This window comes from Azolla caroliniana, unplaced genomic scaffold, assembly GCF_043228905.1.
Source record: "Azolla caroliniana isolate FFs.n. ecotype wild unplaced genomic scaffold, voAzoCaro1.0.p SCAF_11, whole genome shotgun sequence".
NCBI classification, from domain to species: Eukaryota; Viridiplantae; Streptophyta; class Polypodiopsida; order Salviniales; family Salviniaceae; genus Azolla; species Azolla caroliniana.
Genome location: NW_028230446.1, coordinates 20524074 through 20538399, shown reverse-complemented (window position 1 = coordinate 20538399; position 14326 = coordinate 20524074). Strand labels below are relative to the sequence as shown.

Below are 14326 nucleotides of genomic sequence, written 5' to 3'. Positions count from 1 at the left end.
CATCACGATTTCTTATCTTCTCATTGTGGAAGGTTTGAAAATACAATCATCAATACACAAGCCTTGACAATATAATCAATGAATTTATGTAGTATTATACTACAATACATAAATTTTTGCCTTTGCTGGGTCCAGAGGACCTCCTTCAATGGAGAGTTCTTCACAATAATAAAGTTTTCCATGTCATCATCTGTTTCTTCCAAGAACAGAAGTTTTTTCGTACAGCTTCTGATTCATGGGCAGAACTCTACAAAATTTGCTTTTCAGCAATATACATATTATATATTACATACATATATATATATATATATAATGAAAAAAAACTTTTGAAAGAGACATTGGCTCAATACAAAGTTTCTAAGGATTAAAAAAGAAAAAAGAAAACTAGCCAACTTCCAAATCCTAGAGTCAAGACATTGAAGAAATCTTCACTTCAAATGTGGTTTGAGCTCTCCACAAAAGATCAGGATGAAATTTCTACCGCAACTTCCACTAGATTGACAGTGTACATCATCTCAAAAAAAGTATTACGAAGGCTGAGAAACAGAGCAAATGACATTTGCTCATATGAATCAAATGCTAAGCAAATGGGAGCAAATCAAACTTTTCTTCTTCTTTTGTTCCCACAGAAAATCAACCATTTTGCATTCAAATGTGCATATTATATAATATATAATAGGCACATATATGTATATGTATAAATACATATATGTCTTAACCAGAATGCATAAGCAAGACAAAGCTTTCAAACCTGCTATTCTGGCCAGCTGTTCTTCGACATGGCCTACCACTTGGGCTCACGACTGTCTGATTAGTGTTAGAATCTGACCCTTTTTCAATAGACTTTGAACAATGCATTACCTTCTGACTCTTCCATCTTTCTTGCAAATCTCCCTTTCTTACTCTTACTGCCATTCTACTGCTTCTCTTACCTCTTCCATACCAGAAAGGTTGGGAAGATACCGAACCTCGATCTTTGCGAGAACTACACAAACGATTTTTCTATATTTCATTCAATGAAAACATGAGGCAAAGTAAAAATAAATAAATTTAAACTAGAAAAAAGACATTTACATTACATAACCATTTTGCAAGCTTCTGTTAAATATGCGATATAAAGTAAAATATAAAAACTAGACAAGATATTTGAATTTCTTATCTACATACAGAACATATATTAATGTGAGATAAAGCAAAATCAATCAGGAAGCATGACAAACACAAACTAGGCAAAAAAATGAAGCTAGACAAATTTTTAACATACCTTTTCTTCAACAGAAAATCAGGACTCTCGTCCGGTTTACAATTTGGACAAAGGAACTCTCCTGCTGATCCAAACTTCTGAACCATATCAGGAGATTCATCATCACAGCTATCAGGCTCTGGAAGGGTCACACAATCAGAGTGATACCATTCACTACACGAATCACAAGCTATCATTGCCCTTTCTTTATCATATGGTTTCCTACAAATGCAATATAGGACAGTCCTTGATCTTAAATCCTGCAAAAATACCATAAATAATTTCTGTCTCACCACATGAAATAATCATTCAGATAAACTTGATTTAATGATCATCACAGTGACATTAATACCTCAATCTCTTTACTGAAAGCAATAGGAAGCTGTTCACCCTCCAATATGAGTTTCTGAACATCCTCGAGCGGAGTAGTACCATCGTCTTCTATGGCCTGAAAACATTCACCGTTAAAGTATTTTATTGTTATCAAATTAGAGAACAGTTAAGAATAGTCAGGGATTATCACCATTTTTGTTTCACTGAGCCACACAGAAGCCATTGTTTCCCATGTTTTTAAATCCTTCAGCACACAGTCATGTGATAGAAAAGGTATAGCTAAGCCCTGATATAAGCAAGAACAAAGTCGTAAATGTCAATACTTATATGCATGACTAATGAAATATGATTTATGAGAATCTATTCTGGTGCCATCGAACTGTTACACAGTCATCATTCAATTTTACCTCTTTCAAGGCTCGACAGACAGTTCGATAGGAAGGCTTAGTCGAGCTTTCCATAATACTTGTTGCTTGCATTCGCCATGCGTTCACAGAGAGAGCAAGAGCCAGTTGACAATTTTCATCTTGTTGGATTTCCATGGTTCCTGCTATCTGTTTATCCAAATTCACCATTATTGATCTTCTTGCAGGATATGCTAATTTTACGACTAATATAGAATAATTTGGCTAAATATTTCACCTTCAAAGCAGATAACAAGGACGATGAAGAATACTTCTGGTTGGTATGTGAGCGCAAAATTGGCTCTAATAATTTCTGTAAACAATTTTCCCACTCTTGTACACTGGATATTATTGCTTCGAGCAATTCTGCTTCTCTCATTCTGCCAAAGAAAGCATCAGAATGCACTTGAATCAAACACAATAGTTCTTGATAATAAAAAATCGCATATTATGTGACACACGGTTCACACGTCACAGTCACCATTGACGCATTGGTATATTTCATGACCCTAATGACTTGCTGGAGGAGTTGAAAATCAGTTTCTTATGTGGAGCAATCTATCCTAGATGGGGGGGGGGGGGTTGGATCCTTCCTCAAACAGTTCACGCCCATAGAGGCCTATGAGATCACTTTCATAGCTGTGTGCGTGGCTCACACGTGATAGTTCGTACTAGTTACAAATTTAATAACCCAGCAGCATATTTTTCAGCATGAAAGACAGGCATCCTATTGGGATTTACAAACCCCCTCCTCCAATGAGATCACTTTCATAGCTGTGTGAGTGGCTCACACGTGATAGTTCGTAGTAGTTACAAATTTATTAACCCAGCAGCATATTTTTCAGCATGAAAGACAGGCATCCTATTGGAATTACAAACCCCCTCCTCTCTCTGATTTCTGTCCTCTCATTGAAGGTTTTATTATGGTGATTTGTATCATTCTGTCCTTTAAATTTGTATTTTACCTCAAGCATTGTTGCTAGCTCCATCATACCATAGCCTTCTTTTAAGCTTTCAAGTAAATAATATATTGACTTCTAAATAAATTTGGAGAGCCTAGTGGGTACCAATAGCAGTTAAAAAGCATAACATTCCCTGAGCTGAATATAAAAGCATTTTTACTAACACTAATAGAGTAAAAAATGCAAACTGCAAGATACCTGAATTGAATGCCTTCAGCAGACTGTAAAAGTTCTTTTAAGGCATTCATTGTTGGTCTTTTAGTGATGCATATCTGAAGACACAAAACAGCCCACAAACAACTATCATTCATTGGTGAATTAAGTTTGCATACTACAGCATGTATGTACCTCCATATGAATATGTGAACACGATGATCTTTATGTGTGCACGTCGAAACCATGCTAAAAATACATTAACCCTTTAGCCCACAAACATACCTTTGACAGAACATCTTCATCCAACCACAAGATTCCTGCTGTGAAGGCATTACAAAAAGAGCAAACGAAATGTTCTTGTGGCCAGTCTTCACAATGATCCAATCCTAAACATGACCTGTGGTATCTGTATCAGAAGCAACATGTATAAGCGCTTATTTCTACATTTTTCAACAGCACATTCAACACTGGATGCATACCTATCACTGCAATTATCACATGCCATTAGGCTACTGCTTGTACAGTCGACATGTTTCTTGCATAGATGGCACAAATCTTCTCCTTCTGAGTAAGAATAGTGCCCTTCGATATATGTTTTTTTCTTTAGTTGGTGCAAAGCATTATCTACTGATGTTTGCACCTGAAAACAAATTGTTAAGAAAACTTATCCATAACAAGCACAACATAAATCATGAAATAACCTATTTCATTAGATCACACCTTTACAAGAATCTCTGTCAGAGGAGTAGTAAGAAAGTCTGGCTGGCCCACCAATTTTACTGTACATTTAGATAACCATGTCTGAACCTTTTTCATCTCAAATGTCAACGCCTCAGCCTCATCAAACTTTATTCTACTTGAGTTACTAACTTCCTGAGATGCAAACATTAGAAGTTAGCTTTCAGTAAATTTGGTCATCTAGGGTTCCAAATCATACAAGTATACCAAAAAACGCACACCTGAAGCTGATGCAAATCTTCCCACGAAATAGAATGAACTCGAGAATGCAAGCATTTCAATATCTGATTTTGTGAGGTTCTATATGCATATATATCAAAAGATATTTGTTAACCCTTTCTTAAGTATCTAAAATAGTAAAATTGAATGCAGAGGAAAAAATAGATGAAATTTACTTGTGACAGTCCAGCAACTGTTCAAGATGGTCAACATCATTGCAGATGTTGATGTGCAATGCCTGTTTATATAAAATAGCAATAGAAAATGAGAACATGTACAGAAGAATTCATCAATAAACAATCAATCAGAAGGAAGCAAATTCACTGCTCGGAAAACATTTCTACACTGAAGATATTGGACACATACCCTGCCTTCAGTCAATAGTTCTTCCAACTCATGCACACTGCATTTGACCTGTGAGTCATGGTGTAACATCATGTTCAGCTTATCAACCCATTTCTTCCCATCATTGATTAAACACTGAAGTTGTGGAAAATGGCCAATACAATCGGCGAAATCCATTGCTTCTTCAACAAGAAATTCTAGTTCCTGTACAAAATAATATTTTTCATCAGTTTTCTGCCATTATATTATCTCAGAATTCTTTTGTTTAATATGAATGTGCAAATGTTACCTGTATACTGGGACGCTCTAAAAGCATGTGTAACATTTTAAGATTCCATTTAGTTGCTACAACTAAAGTACTTAACATTTCCAACTCTGGAAGATCAAAACCAAGCTGCTTCCCTTCATTGTCTATTTTCTTCAAGTCCAGTAGCAAATTATCATTTTCCCCAATGATTCTTGATTGCATCCCTGCTGCTTCATCCATAGAAAAATGTTCCATAAGTTGACATGAATGAAGGGTTTTCGTAGACTGATTAATTATAACAATAGCCCTATTCTTCCAAGATGAGACATCACTGAAGATTGCATCCAAGAGTGCTCTCTCAGGGAAATCAATCTTAAAGCTTAATGATTGATTGATTAACTCCTGCATTGTCATCACATACTTTTATAAGTTTAAAATGTGATGAAAAAATCTCCACTGTAAAAGAAAATTGCAGTGTACACTTTTAAAGACCTCCAGTAATGTAAAATTGAGAGCTGCCTTTTTATGCGGGTTTAGGAATGCCTCTGCATGATGCAAGAATGACTCCACTTGTATTATTCCTAAATTGATGTCAACCCAGCCAGATAGTGATGCATATATCTTTCCAGAATCCCTGAAAATTTTCAAGAAATCCTATCAGTAAGAGCATATTCAAAAGTAGTCAACTGTAATGCTGCCTTCTCAATAGAAAAGGAAACCTTCGAAGAGCTTTAAAATCTTCCAAAGATGCTCCATCTCGCAAGAATATTGAAGCTTTAGCCTCCCACATACTAGCAGCTTGAGCTATATGAAAGAGTTCTATATATTCAACTTCATTGTCCAATGATAAACTGCACATATAAGAGTTCAATTATTTGATAAGCAAGGTATAAAACCTCATAAAATTGTAAAATTCTACCTCAGTATGAATTGAATAAAATGCAGTACACATTGATTCTCTACAGTTTTTACGTTCATGATTGGTACTAATAAACATTTCTTTGACAACGTCATGGATAATGCATAGTAAAACATAACTAGATTCAACATTTTGCGACTATAAGAAGAGATTAAAAATTTTTGACTGACAAATATAAAAAGAAAGTAATGAAATCAAACAAAAGAAACATGTTCACAAACATAGCATGACTGTATTCATTTACCCTACTTCTCAGAATTGTTTGATCAACTGTAAATGCATAGTTAGACTGAAAGTTAAGCCATCCAACCAACAAAGGAACCACTAAGTTTCTATGACATCTCAAGGGGTCTTAGGCAGACATAATTACAATGTTATTGGCTCAAAGTAAGATGAAGATACATATTACATCCTACATATAGCAGTGCCTTCAGATGAGGTGTATGTTTCATCAGGCTATAGTAAGCAGAACCTCAGCAAAACAAAGTTTTTTAACAGGTCTTACTGTTGTGCCTCCTTGATAAGTTCCATCAACTGCAATCTAGGTAACTGGCTTTTTAGACCCTGAGAAAGAATAGAAAAACCATTAGCTGGAAAAATGACACCATAAAAATCACATCTCAATGAATAGGACTATTGAAACCTTGGAAGCTTTTTCCAACCAGGAAAGTCGTTTAACCTCTGCTTTAATGTAGTCCAATTCCTTCACTGGTAAAATGGATGTTTTGTCAATACAGAAGCAAAACCGCAATCAATTATAATGAAAAGCATAAGATAAAAAATGTATTAACCTTCTATTTTCAGTGACTCGCCAGATCTCAAAAGGGCTGACAGCATCCCGATGGATGCCTGATAATATTTTTGTTGTTTAACATCAGCAAGAACTTTATGTGCACTTCTAATCCACTCTTTTGCTTCATAAACTCTTTTCTCAAGTATTTCTGATTCATGAAAATACACTGGCACATTCTCTATCTCTGAGAGGAACTCTTCAACAGCCTGTGTAATTGCATTATTAGGAATACTTACTAGATAGTTGCTTTAAAAAAGCAACAGGGAAAATGTTTACAGCTCACTAACCTGCAAAGACATGGTACATTCAACCACTATTTTTGCCCGGTCTTGCCATCTTTCCAATTTCCTTACATAAGCTTCTAGTATCTTCATTTCGGGCAGAATCACACATAATTTTCCTGCCTGTACCAACCATTGAAAAACCACATCAATGCCTGTAAAAATGCAAAGACAAAAAATCCTGTTGACCCCACTATCAATCGTTCTCAGGGTTACCTCCATCTGCAGAATGTGTAATTTGTCCATATCCGTATTGTTTTTCTCGCCAGAAATCCAGCACTTCCGTGACTCCAATAACAGATTTTGCACTCTCTCTCTCCAAACCTGGTATATATATAGCGTTCAAGCTTTTATTATTTACATTGTTCTGTTGTTGAAGAAAAAACTCTATGAAAAACATACATTACAAGACGAAACAAGTCTCTCCAACTTCTCTGCCTCTGGAAAATTTAAAGGAGACTTTGACGCCTTAAGATGTACTTCCTCTAACTCTGGCAACTAGAAAAAAGAGAAAAGGAATTGTCAGAATCCAATATTGATGATGTACACCGTCTCATAATTTAAACTCCCAATCCAGGAACCATGCAATTTGAACAATATATAAAGGAAAACGTGTTAGAATGATTTTAGCATAACTGCCAATAGATATATAACAAAATACCTGCCACGGAGGACTTTTGGAAAACAACAGTCGAACTTGCTTCCGCAGGAAAAGTGTGGTATCTACTATTTCCTACAATATTTCATGTAATAAATTTAATCATAATGCATCGTATTCTAAGCTATAACTCAGATTGGCTGTCAATGGGAGGCTTGTACCTGAAGCTTCAAAATCAATCCTTCCATGTCACAGGGGGGTGGATTCATAGACAGAAGCTTCTGTGCTGTAGCTAAATAGCACTTCTGTGAACTGTTCTGGGCTTCAAGTTTTACATCCACTGGAGCAACACAAGCTACTATAGATCGGGCCCAATTTTGTGCTGATAGAAGCCTTTTTTCCAGCACACTCACCTAACATTACCGCAAATGAAGATAAGCAAACATACATAACCAAAAGATATTTATCTTCTTGAATACTTACGTAATCCATATCATGGCCAGCCCATAGAAATTGTTCTGCTTCTGTGAGTAAATTTTCAATTTCTGAAAGCTTTGGGGTCATTTTAAAGAATTTTTCAGCTTTTTCACACCAAGCTTCGGCCAATTTTGTATGGTACACTGCGCAGCCATTGATCTACAAGTACAACATCATGTATGAAGGAGGAGAAAAACAAATACTCACACAATTACCTCATCTAGAATACTCCCTCAACTAAAAATATTGACCTTTTTTGTAACTGGATTTGGCGGTCTCCCTCTTTTCTTTTTTGCTCCCACTATCCCACATGTATATGCATTAGCCATATCAAGGTTCTGTAACTGCAATTCTAGATCATCCAACTCAGCAAGACTGTATCTGTAAAGGAGCTGCTGCTGATCCTTATTACACTCACAAAGTTGCTCACAGTGCTGCATGAGTGGAAATGTGTATGAGCAGAAAATCCAGAGACTGATAATTACATAAAGAATTAGCCTTCAAAGACCTGTAAACAAACAAATCTTCCAGGACAGCAGCTGCAAGTCAAACCAGAAATAAACAAATAATACTGGCAAATCACGCACTCTAGATCCTGAAAAAATAAAACCAAGTTATAGATTTTAGAGATACGACTGATAAAATATCATAATGTAAATAACCTCAAAAAAAATCAGTAACTCAATTTGTACCTCTTCTGCACCAATCACATCCGGACACTTTCGGGGTAACATTCTCGAACTTCGAACAATGCCGTTTTTCCAGAGCTGCATTCTTTGCCTTCGCTCTAGTGTGATCATGCCTTTCAACTCTTCTTTCAGCCAATGGCTGGACCTCACACAGTTTTGTGCATTCTATTGGAAATATATAAAAGAGCATAAGTGAATGAATAAGGTTCTCTGATCATTTTTAATCAGCAAAAAGTCACACACACGCAAGATGATATCAAAATATGAAATTAACAAAAGAGATAACAAACCTTGGCTACAACACAGAGTAGCTCTTCATGACAGAGTACAGCTGCTTTATGATATAGTCTGGTTCTTTCCACTCCAAAACGACCAAAAGGCAACCAGTCTAAAGTGGCAAAGTTAACTGCTTCTGCACAATTGAAACCTGCAAGTGCCAGAATACATTCAAAATTATTTTCCCGGTAACAATAAACCTTAAAAGTAGCTTGCAGTTGACAGCTTGAGTAGTTTAAGAAGAGAAAATGCTACATATAATCATAGTCAGCATACCAGACGAATTCTTACTACTCACCATGGTTGAAGCCACCATGATAAGATCTAGGAAAGGTGATGACAAAATTCCCCTTCTCCTATAAATGAGAATAATAGATATAAATTTCTTCATCAATTAGTTCAAGTTTAGAGCAAAATTTCATGACTGTGACAAATTAACTGGCATCAAATATATTTATCCCTAGAATTGTACGCTTTCTTGAATAAAAGGGGCAGTGGAAAAAAGAATCTGAAATTTTGTTTCTAAGATTTTGAAGTTATTCAATGTTATTGTTTTTACAAACCTGGTTGACATTTTTTTAACATTTTGTTTCGTATGGAGCACTTTTCTTTGAAACACTATAATACAATTGACTGTATACATATAAATTAATCATTCATGAGGTTTATCACATTACATGCTTATCTCAAAAAATCAATAAGTCACATGTCTAGGCAGAAATCATACACAGTAAGCCTACACAGAGTTTCAAGAATGATCAAGACATGACCACAATCATTTGAACCTAGCTGAACTCCATTGGTTGATCTATAGTCCAAACTCAACACTCCAGGGCATTTTAGCATGCATTTATGCTAGATTCAATAAAAATGCAGCTGCATGAGTTTCATGATTAAATGGGGACATTGTACAACAAATATTTAAAAAAAGGTTACTTACAGGTGCTTATTTCCTATGTTCCTAGAAGAAGTAAGTTCAGTTTTCTTCAATTCTCCAAAAAAGGAGTATAAATCATCATTTTGAAAATAAGCTTCTGGTTAGACATTTCTAGCTCTTAATGGAAGTCACATATAGTGACTTTTTGGTTATTTTGTTGTGAACGTTTTTTGTTGATCCTCACCTCATATTGTGGTTTTCTACAAGCAATGTAATGTATTACAACACAAAACTAATGTCAGATTTGAGTTAGATTATTTCTCATAACAGCAGGTGCGCTTCCTAGACCTTTTGCTGTGAATCTCTTAGTCATTGATTACAATAGAATCCCAAATTTAACCACCACGGAGATCAGAACTACAGCAGCAGGAAGTGCTATCACTAGGAACACTGCATTTTTCTTTGGTAATCAAATCCCATTTTGTCATCAATATTTACACTCAATTTTACACCTACAGAAACATATTTAAACTATGCACGTTTTGGCAAATGAATAGGAAAATTTATATGTCATTTTTACACTCAATTTAAGCTAGTTAACAAAATGGTGAAATGAATAGATTCTCAATGAAGTCTTTATTATGATAGTTCAAAAGAATTATGAGTGTTCATAAGAATCCATAATCATAACATGCTTATACCAACTGGAATGACAGCAAACCTGAATTGTGGTACAGACAGGCACATTATTGTCATGCAGCACCTTTGGATTTAGCATTGTTACCAGCTGAAACAGCAAATCTGGCTGTGCTTCAAACAGATCGGGAAACATTTTATGCATGACCTGGAGATAGGTACAAACCACCACTTAGATCCTCCATGAAGGAGCATTGAATGCTGAGACAACAAGAATCACCACTATGTATAAGTAAAGAGAAAGATATATTAATGGTTTTTTGCTAGACCTGTTCAAAAGCACCAATAGCGCTACCAGGAACACCGTACCAGCATTTAGGTTCTCCCCTGCAGATTATAATATAAGTTTTCTACAGATTGCACATGGAAAATAGTAATAGATTCATATCAAATAATCAAAAGCAAAATTTCTATAAGAAGTCAACGATTGATGTCCATTATCTCTCTTTAATTGTCCATAACTGAATAATGTAAATTTAGCACTGAAGGATAACAAAGTTTCATTGCACATATCAATTCCAAGGTATTGGAAAACGTTAATGAACAAATTAGAGCTTGAAACTTTGCAAGAACAGAAAAAATCTAAAGAAAAAAAGTAAGGAGAAAAAAATACAAAATCAAACAAGCATACAAAGCCAAAATTTTGGGTTCACCCCCCACAGCATCCATCCCAGAAGTGTGCAAGCCCATCAATTTCATGAACCACAGCATGGTCAAAATTATACCTACTGAATTCATCAGTTGTGCAAGTCAGCGTGGGTTTATAAAGACGAGCTAGTGATCTGAGTTTTTATCAGATCTCAAGATGCAATCAGTAGACTCTATATCAACACTAGCAGAAGAAAAATATAAAAGTAATAAGTAATGAATGCAACAAAAATATTATTTCAATAATTTTGACTAACTCAGAATGCCAATTTCCAACTATATTCAAGACACTTAACAGTGTATTTTGCAGAGTGATTCATGCTAGCTGTAAAAATTATATCGCACATTGGATGTGCCATAAGACCAACCTAAAACTGCTTGAACATTTACAAACCGATTTAAGAAATTAATGGTCCTGATTTGTTGACAAAGAGAACTGGAAACTAAGAGTTGATGCTCATATAGCCTGCCTATAAATAATTATCGAACGAACTTCAAAGCTAATGTCTGGGGAAGAGGTATTTCCCCTTCTTGTGATGAGTAAAAAATTTAAATTCCATCATGATACCATTTAAACTCCATCATGATACCACAGGAAACACCAAAGTTCCAAACTAAGACCACTAGAATATCTTGAGTAGATAAGTTTAAAAGAATACATTTTGAGCTCTTACCAATGAAGGTAGTTGATAGAGTAGAAGCATTGATCTTCATAATGCCAACAGAATGATGAAAAAAGCATCCCCATGTACACCCATGGAACAGTTACGCCAGGAATGTTGTCTCGCACATGCTTCAATACAGAACCATCAAGCTTTGTAAAGTTGTTGAGATTCCATGGACTACTTGCATATTCATTCCAGGAGTTTGGATCTGCCCATTCTGGGATTGGATCAGAAAGCCTTGGGAAACCACTACCATATTCTTCACTTGCTAGATCACTTCCATATAATACCTCCACAGGACCCTTCTGCCTCTCTACTACACTCCAAAATTCCTCTTCGATTTCAGAAACAGTGGCTTCTTTTGTCCCAAACCATCTTTTCCTGAAACGTTCAGCCACTCTTCGGAAAGAATCGAAACTGTGGACTTCGCCTGTGATGAAACCAAAGCTTTCTTTCTCACATGTAAGGCAATCAAAACAATACCAATTCCCAGAAGGTACTGATAAGAGTGGGGGTGTTAAGCAATACAGATGCCAACCACGGTTACATCTATCACATAGGAGTATCGATTGCTCATGCACCCCACTCTGGCATTGCTCGCAAATTTGATCAATCTTTGAGTCCCCTTCTTCTCGAATATCATCTTTAACCTTGCTTATATGGTCGGATTCTTCTACACACCATCTCCTTGGCTTTCTTCCCTTTGAATTAGGCTTTGCTTCTTGTTCATTTACAGTCCTGTTCCTTTTCCTTGATATCGGTATTGATACTGATCTGGACTGATATTTCTCAAATTCATACAAATGGGTCTCATAAAGATTCTTTAAAGAAGACCTTAGAGATTCTGATCGCAATGCCAATGGATCCAAAATTTGCAAGACCTCTCCCCATTTGTTCTCCCTAGTCACTTTCTGACAACCACCATGCCGTTTTACGGCACCAAATAAAGTACATAGGTCTAGTTCTTTGCCCTGAAAGGTGGGCCAATTCTCTACCTTAAAACCTTCTTTCTCAAGAAACCTGCTATATTCAAGTCTGAAGGTTTCTCCATCCCTAGCAGCTGGGCGTTTTTGCAAATGATGAATTGCCTGAAGCTTGGTAGGAAAAGCAAAAGATGATTTATCTATTGCAAAAGGAGGATTCCATTTCTTTGGAGGTACAATCCTACAGATACCATATACCTCTGCTTCTTGCCTTATTTTGTCTATGAATGCAAGTGGATCTCTGAATTCCTCTTCGGTAGGGTAATATACTGGAGCTTCAGGGAGCCCCAGAAACCCAATTTCTGATGTCTTATTCTCGACTTTTTGAAGGGCAAGTTCTTGTATGCCATTTCCAGTGTCCATTATACAGAAATTGGACATGAATAGCTTATAATCCAGACTGGATCAAGGTGTTCTTTTTTTGTCTACGCAAACCACTTTTTTCCTGCAAAACCATGCAGATTGACGGTGATTCTGGATGCACATCAAGAACATATTTATCATTAAGCTGCCACAACTGATACATGAAAGGGAACCATATCCTTATCCTGCGAACCCTAGAAATGGTCACGATACATATGCAGATATAAAATACAGAGGCATATCGAAGACAAAACAAATGTATAACCGCATGTACGTGGAGAAGAAAACTCTAATACTAGATGTACCGTGTAAAAAATTAACACACACATAAGAGACATGTACGACAAAGAGTTCATATGCCAGATGTACAAGGATAGACATCCGCATACATGTAAAATCACACAAAAAGACATGTGGAATACGAAACCCTAATAGCAGACGTGGGATAGAAAACCCCATTATCATGAGATTTGAAGATGATACTGGCTGGATGTATACAGACGTACAATCAGCTTCAGACTAGCACAATTGATTTACATGTACAAAAGACATGACACAGACATTTGGGAGACCAAACCCTAATACCCTAGAAATTGAACATAATTCTTTAAAGAAATAGTTACCACAATTAATAGATGAAAGACAATCTTTAAGATGTTAGTAATGAATAAGGCCATTATAGACATGCAGATACATGTAAAAAGACATAATAGAGACATGTGGGTAGCAAACCCTAATATCATAAAAACTGAAGATGATCTTGGCTAGATGCATAAAGGACATAGTTACCACAATTATACATGAAGAACATGATCCCTATAATGTTATCCATAGAAATGGCCTATACAGATATAAAATCACATGTAGGAGAGCGAACTCTAATACCAGATGTATGTCAAACATCATCTGAAAATATCAAATTCCATACGTACATGTAAAAATACATAAAGACACGTGAGGAAGAGCAAAACCTAATACTAGATGCATGTAAAAACATCAAATTGCATACATACATACTTGAAAGTTAAATCATATGCATACCTGTAAAAAACACATATAGAGACAATTGATGGAGCAAACCTGATACCAAATGTATGGCAAACATCATGTGTAAACATCAAATCACATCCATTCATAAATAAATCACATACATACATACATACATACATGTATACATACGCTCTGTCCTGAATAATGAAAAGTGGTCTTCTGAATTACCTCTGCTTCGATGCTCTGTTTCAGCAATTTGTCATGAAGGGCAACAACAAAAACAAAAGCAAAAAAAAACTTGGGTCTTCTCCACATATGGCCGATGCAACATACATACATACATTAAATTATATTCTTTTCTTCTTTTTTGTGCTTCTTTCACCACAAGCAATTGTAGCAAGATATTGCACCACCACATACTGTA

At 35.9% G+C, this 14326-nt stretch overlaps 1 protein-coding gene across 5 annotated transcripts; it reads right to left on the bottom strand.

Moving 5' to 3' along the window:
• Nucleotides 1-30: 30 nt before the first annotated feature.
• On the bottom strand, nucleotides 31-14326 carry LOC147858435 (transcription factor jumonji (jmjC) domain-containing protein). Of its 5 annotated transcripts, none has more exons than XM_087327812.1 (34): nucleotides 14076-14326; nucleotides 11576-12994; nucleotides 10523-10580; nucleotides 10279-10401; nucleotides 8979-9036; nucleotides 8695-8831; nucleotides 8408-8569; nucleotides 8224-8310; nucleotides 7967-8149; nucleotides 7722-7874; nucleotides 7460-7651; nucleotides 7302-7373; nucleotides 7043-7138; nucleotides 6857-6964; nucleotides 6647-6763; nucleotides 6358-6565; nucleotides 6210-6274; nucleotides 6072-6130; nucleotides 5367-5498; nucleotides 5140-5281; nucleotides 4690-5049; nucleotides 4422-4604; nucleotides 4232-4293; nucleotides 4058-4136; nucleotides 3819-3971; nucleotides 3578-3738; nucleotides 3381-3504; nucleotides 3141-3214; nucleotides 2219-2360; nucleotides 1984-2130; nucleotides 1767-1862; nucleotides 1596-1691; nucleotides 1265-1503; nucleotides 31-985 (listed from the first exon to the last, which is right to left on the bottom strand). In XM_087327812.1, the coding sequence occupies exons 2-34, from the start codon at nucleotides 12928-12930 to the stop codon at nucleotides 715-717; spliced, it is 5694 nt and encodes a 1897-aa protein (XP_087183938.1). In that variant the 5' UTR covers nucleotides 12931-12994; nucleotides 14076-14326; the 3' UTR covers nucleotides 31-714. The 5 variants fall into 5 exon arrangements, with proteins under 5 accessions (XP_087183938.1, XP_087183933.1, XP_087183937.1 ...); XM_087327807.1 differs by having other exon boundaries at nucleotides 11576-13097; nucleotides 14131-14326; XM_087327811.1 differs by having other exon boundaries at nucleotides 14131-14326.